This window comes from Heliangelus exortis, chromosome 19 (genome assembly GCF_036169615.1).
Source record: "Heliangelus exortis chromosome 19, bHelExo1.hap1, whole genome shotgun sequence".
Classification (NCBI taxonomy): domain Eukaryota; kingdom Metazoa; phylum Chordata; class Aves; order Apodiformes; family Trochilidae; genus Heliangelus; species Heliangelus exortis.
In genome coordinates, this window is record NC_092440.1 from 12309032 (window position 1) to 12315221 (window position 6190).

Below are 6190 nucleotides of genomic sequence, written 5' to 3' on the forward strand. Positions count from 1 at the left end.
ATCCCACAGAATTCCAGGCCACAGTTTCCTTATCCATTAAATAACAACATTTGTGCAACACGTTCTACCTCAGATTGCAATGAAGACACCAGAAATCCTTGGGTTTTTTTTTTTTTTCTCCCTTCAAATTTAATGTGGTGTTTTCAGAAGAGTTAGAACACCAATTTGTGAGGATAAACTCCATTTGAGAGACAGAATGTAGAACGTAGGTACCCCCTGAGCTGAGGCACCTTCTTGATCCGGGCCAGGATCTGCGAGTCCACCGCCTTCTGGTCTGTCTTGCGCTGCTCCGTTAGCTCATATTTCTAGAAAGTACAAAAACACCCTTAAAATCCCTTAAAATCCTGCAGGGTGACTTCAGACAGAGAGGAGAAAATTCAGGGCAAAACCCTGAAATTCTGACATTTTCAGGAAACCTTTTCTCCATTTGTTCTGAATATGGGAAAGGTGGCAGGAGACCGGAGGTGGCAGAGGGAAGTGCAGCCACTCTCTGGCTTACACTGCAGATCCTGGAGCCAACACCATGCTCTTGGCACTACCTAAGTGTTTCTTGGTCAAAATTTAACTGGAATAAACCCTGCTGAGGTCAATAATCCCCAAATTTAAAAGGGGTTTAGCTCAATGCTGCTGGATCAATTCTCCACACCCGGAGTGGCATCACCTCTCTTTCTCGAGGTCCACTTAAAAATTCCATTTGCTGGATGGGATTTTCATAGAATCCTGGAATGGGCTGGGTTGGAAGGGACCTCAGAGCTCATCAAGTCCAACCCTTGCTCCACTCCCCCCGTGGTTCCCAGCCCATGGCACTGAGTGCCACATCCAGGCTCTTTTGAAATAGCTCCAGGGATGGAGAATCCACCCCTTCCCTGGGCAGCCCATTCCAATGGCTGAGCACCCTCTCCAGAAAGAAATTCTTTCTCATGGCCAACCTAAACCTCCCCTGGCACAACTTGAGACCTCTTGTGCCCTCTTGTCTTGCTGAGAGTTGCCTGGGAAAAGAGCCCAACCCCCCCCTGGCTCCAACCTCCTTTCAGGGAGTTGGAGAGAGTGATGAGGTCTCCCCTGAGCCTCCTCTTCTCCAGCCTCAACACCCCCAGCTCCCTCAGCCCTTCCTCACAGGACTTGTGCTGGATCCCTTCCCAGCCTCCTTGCTCTTCTCTGGACCTGCTCCAGCACCTCAAGCTCCTTCCTGAGCTGAGGGGCCCAGAACTGGACACAGGACTCAAGCTGTGGCCTCCCCAGGGCTGAGCACAGGGGCAGAATCCCTTCCCTGGACCTGCTGGCCACGCTGTTCCTGAGCCAGCCCAGGATGCCATTGGCCTTCTTGGCCACCTGGGCACACTGCTGGCTCCTCTTCAGCTTCCTGGCAATCCAGACTCCCAGCTCCCTTTCTGCCACTCTGTGCCCAGCCTGGAGCTCCCCATGGGGTTCTTGTGTTGAACCTCATCCCCTTGGGATCAGCCCAACTCTCCAGTCTGTCCAGGTCCCTCTGCAGAGGGACCCCTTTCCTGCCTGGATTTTAAGTAACAAAACCTGCACACTCCTGCTCCTTACCTCTTTTTCAGTGTCAAAGATCTCTCCTTCCTGGTGCTTGGGCTTACGGAGCCTCTTCTTCTTAAAGTAGGCATCAGTGAGATGCTTGGGGATCTTCACCCCAGAGATGTCAACCTTTGTGGATGTGGCAATAACAAATTTCTGGTGGGCCCTCCTCAGAGGGACACGATTGACAGCCAGGGGTCCTAAAAAGGAGAAGAAGAACAGGAGAGAGACCAAGGTCAGCTTGCACTGCTTCCAAGTTGAGTGTTTGTCCTGGGGGACACGACTCCTTTCCTTGGATACCTGCAGCTAAAATGTGAACAACCAAAGGCTGTCCCCGTAAGAAAACCCTAAGATGCTTTTGTGATTGTGATTCCAGGTTTTCTGGCTGAATTCCCTCCTCCCTGGGAAGCCACAAAATGGATTCCATGTAGTTACATGAACCTGTGATGCACCAACCCACCTGCATCCTCACCTGCAGCACTGCCTGATGCTGGAATCAAACCAACACCCCCACAGAACCAACCCCAAACCCACAAAACCCCCCCAAACAGATTATCAGGCTCAAGTACAAGTTTTTTTTACCTGTAACAAGCAAGAGGCCAGTACCAAGCTGCTTCAGGAAGACAACACGCTGGAAAGAGACAAGATGTGACATCAGGACCTGAGCCAGGACCTGCCCACCCTTGTCTGGTGTCACCAGCACCCAACATGGCCACAGCTGGGTGGCACCAGGAGCCACAGTCTGAGCACAGCTCTGGTCACCACAACCCACAGCTCCCCACGTGCTTCATCACCTGAGGCTCACCAAAACTGCTTCATTTTTAAAAAATCTTTGCCACCCTGCCACCCAAATTCTGTGTACAAGTGAAAGGCAGGGAGCAGATAAACCCCAGAAAGGTGCCACCATGTATCACACACTCAGAGCCACTCCCATTTTCTTCTTTCTGCTCAACTTTTCTTTTCCTGACCAGAATTCTTTTAAGTAACGTGACAGCAAAGGCAAAGAATTCAAAAAAACAAAGGCTGCCAGTTAAGACCTGGTAGCAAACATCATCAAGGTGAAAATCCAGGTTAATATAACAATTAAATGTTACATAATTAACACTGAAAATGTAATTTTTCCTTTGCAATAGCTGAGACTTTGGTCTAAACCAAAGTATTAGATAATTAACACTGAAAATGTAATTTTTCCTTTGCAATAGCTGAGACTTTGGTCTAAACCAAAGTATTAGATAATTAACACAAAAATGTAATTTTTCCTTTGCAATAACTGAGACTTTGGTCTAAACCAAAGTATTAGATAATTAACACAAAAAAGTAATTTTTCCTTTGCAATAACTGAGACTTGGGTCTAAACCAAAGTGTTAGATAATTAACACAAAAAAGTAACTTTTTCTTTGCAATAGCTGAGACTTTGGTCTAAACCAAAGTATTAGATAATTAAGACTGAAAATGTATTTTTTCTTTTGTAATAACTGAGACTTGGGTCTAAACCAAAGTGTTAGATAGTAAAGACTGAAAATGTAATTTTTCCTTTGCAATAGCTGAGACTTGGGTCTAAACCAAAGTGTTAGATAATTAACACAAAAATGTAATTTTTCCTTTGCAATAGCTGAGACTTTGGTCTAAACCAAAGTATTTGATAATTAACACAAAAATGTAATTTTTCCTTTGCAATAGCTGAGACTTGGGTCTAAACCAAAGTATTTGATAATTAACACAAAAATGTAATTTTTCCTTTGCAATAGCTGAGACTTTGGTCTAAACCAAAGCTGTGGCTTTGCTGCACATCAAGTTTGCCATGGAAGACTTCCTTAATTTTATCCAAACAACTGGCCTGGCCTCTTTCCCTTCCAGCTTTGGGCAGGACATCCCAGACACAATTCCCAGAAATGCAGATTTGCATCTCCTGGCTGAGCAACATCCCGGGATACACATCCCTGCTCCATCAGAACAGTTTCAGGAGAGAAAAAAAAAAAAAGCCAGGGAGCTTTGTGGGGAGAAGTTCCACTCACCTTGCCCCTGTGACGGCCGGTGAGAAGGATCAGAACAGTTCCTGGAGTAATGGAAGCCCTGAGCCTCCTCTTGTGCTGGGAAAAGGGCTTTTTGCCATGACTCAGCAGCTTCCTTGGAACATCCTCAGTGGGATAATACCTGGGCTACAAAGAGAAGCAGGGTGCTGCACCACCAGACACAGGGCTTGCACTACAGCTTAGATTCCAAGAGGCAAAATGGCTTTTCCCAATTTTTTTTCCCTAAAACCAGCACTTCAGGAACACTCTGGCTCTGTTGGGTGCAACTGTGCAACACAAGTTGAGCTCAGCCCTGCATTTCTGAGCCTGTCCCAGTGGAATGGGGATCCCTGGGTGCTACTCCCAGCCAGGGGAGTGGGCTTCTTGAGACAAATCCTACCAATTTTCCCCATTCTTGGATTTCACCTTCATTCAGAGCATCCCTGATTTCAATTACATTAATTTTAACCAATTCATCAACAAAACTCTTCCATTTCCTTGCTTCATCTTTCCCATTTCATTGGGGGGAAGGTACCCATCCAACATAAAAATTCAGATTTTGTTTGGCCAACTGCAGCATTTGCTCCCACTTTTCTTTGGGATCACTCTATCCATTCCCCAGTTATTTTCTTTGGGATCACTCTATCCATTCCCCAGTTTTTTTTTTTTTGGGAGCACTCTATCCATTCCCCAGGTTTTTTTTTTGGGAGCACTCTATCCATTCCCCAGTTATTTTCTTTGGGATCACTCTATCCATTCCCCAGTTTTTTTTTGGGGAGCACTCTATCCATTCCCCAGTTTTTTTTTTTGGGAGCACTCTATCCATTCCCCAGTTTTTTTTTTGGGAGCACTCTATCCATTCCCCAGTTTTTTGTTTATTTTTGGGAGCACTCTATCCATTCCCCAGTTTTTTGTTTTTTTTTTTGGGATCACTCTATCCATTCCCCAGTTTTTTTTTGGGGATCACTCTATCCATTCCCCAGTTATTATTTCCCCCCAGTGTCACCCATTCCAGGACAGCAACACCATGGCACAGCAGAACCTGCTCCTGCCTCCTACCTGTGCCTGGTTACTAACCTTACCAGCACCCTGAGCTGCACCATTCAATCCCAGTTAACCCAGGACAGCCTCAAACTCCCTCCCCATAACCTTTTTCTTACCATTTTACGGATTTTAACCACCCTGCTGCCTCCATTCTTATCTCCCCCAACAGGCTTGGTGATGGTGGCACGGGGCTTTTCTTTCTTTTTCTTTTCTATCTGTAGCAGCGGGAAAAAACACGTGGAATTACAAACCAAAACCACCAGAAAAAAAGCCTGATTCTTCAAACAGGGGAGTCCTTGCCCTACCTTTGTTTCAGGAGCAGTGTATTTGCGTTTGTAAAGAGCTTTTCTGGCATACATGGCTGACCGGGAATACCTCCCGATGCCCCGGGCCAGGACAGGGTTCCTGCTGGCATGGTGTTTCTTGACCCTTTTTTTCTTGTCCCCTGCTGCCTTCGGGGCTGCTTTCGGGTCACTGGGTGCTTTCTCCCCCGCCTTCTTCTTGCCAGGCTTTTTCTCAGCGCCTGCTTTCTCGCCTGGCTTTTTCTCACCCGCCATCTGCGGGTACAAAACGAAACAAAAATCGGCACCGAACTACGCGGCGCGCAGAGGGTTCGAGTCGCAAAAAAACCCAAAAAAAAAAACCCCAAGAAAGAATCGAACGGGACCCTTTGCATCACCCCCCTGACAGCTGCTGCCCAGCTCCGACACTCCAAAAGCTGCTGAGTCCAGGGTCACTCCGGTTCCTCCCCCACGCCCCAATTCACGGAATTTTATCCAAACCCCAGAAAACGCAGCCACACACCGCGGCCTCCCCCGTCCCCGGGACTCAGCTCCGGGCCTCCTTCGGTCCCCGCCACACCGCGGGGCTCCGCCGGCTCTCCCCGGGCCCCCACTCGGCCCTGCGGAGCCTCCACCACAGCCGGTTCCGCCTCCCGCTTCTCACCTGGGCCTCGGAAGGCTCCGGCCTGGGCGGTCCGGGCCCAGCGGGGCCTCCGCAACCAGACCCGGCCTGGCCCGGCCCGAGGCGGCTCAACCTCCCGCTCCATCCCCGCCCCGGTACCGCTCCCCGGGCCTCCTCGCCATCCCCCCGGGTGCTCCGGAGCAGCTCCGTGATCCCAACGCAGCCGCCCGAAGGCAGATGGCGGCGGATACCGCTCGCCGAGCCCCAACCCTGCCCGCCGCCGCTCCGCCATCCTTACCTTCCGGGGAAGGAAAGAGACCTACATCCGGGCACCGGGCGCCTAAAGAGAGCGCGGCGTCTGACGTCACCGCGCCGCCCGCGGAGCACGCTGGGACTTGTAGTCCAGGCGGTGCCGCAATGCCCCGGGGCTGCCCCGGGAGGACACCGGCGGGAGGGCCCCGACCGGGCTGCGGGAGCGAGCACCGGGCACCCGCATCCCTTCCCGGAGGGGGCTGTGCGGCGACCGGCGGCTCCGGCAGCGGGGCTCGAGGTTCCGCCACCGCCTGACCCTCCCTCCGGCTCGGGGTACGGCCGAGGTAAGGCTCCGGTGCTGCCGCGGCGGGTTCTACCGGCACCGGCTCCACCGAACCGAACCCCCCCCCACCCCTTCGCGCTCCGGGGGCGGGCCGGTG

At 50.7% G+C, this 6190-nt stretch overlaps 1 protein-coding gene across 1 annotated transcript; it reads right to left on the reverse strand.

Annotated features, from left to right (window-relative positions):
* Positions 1–98: 98 nt before the first annotated feature.
* On the reverse strand, positions 99–5182 carry RPL6 (ribosomal protein L6). The gene is made up of 6 exons (XM_071763602.1): positions 4901–5182; positions 4712–4810; positions 3555–3698; positions 2122–2170; positions 1555–1739; positions 99–305 (listed from the first exon to the last, which is right to left on the reverse strand). The coding sequence occupies exons 1-6, from the start codon at positions 5150–5152 to the stop codon at positions 153–155; spliced, it is 882 nt and encodes a 293-aa protein (XP_071619703.1). The 5' UTR covers positions 5153–5182; the 3' UTR covers positions 99–152.
* Positions 5183–6190: the final 1008 nt, after the last annotated feature.

What these genes read in the sequence shown, in the direction of transcription:
- RPL6 (XM_071763602.1), bottom strand. Translation starts at nt 5,152, where the DNA reads ATGGCGGGTGAGAAAAAGCCAGGCGAGAAAGCAGGCGCTGAGAAAAAG. An exon ending in TGGTTAAAATCCGTAAAATG is followed by an intron (nt 3,699 to 4,711) that starts GTAAGAAAAAGG and finishes TTCTCTTTGTAG; the next exon opens with CCCAGGTATTATCCCACTGA. An exon ending in TCTTTGACACTGAAAAAGAG is followed by an intron (nt 306 to 1,554) that starts GTAAGGAGCAGG and finishes TGTACTTTCTAG; the next exon opens with AAATATGAGCTAACGGAGCA.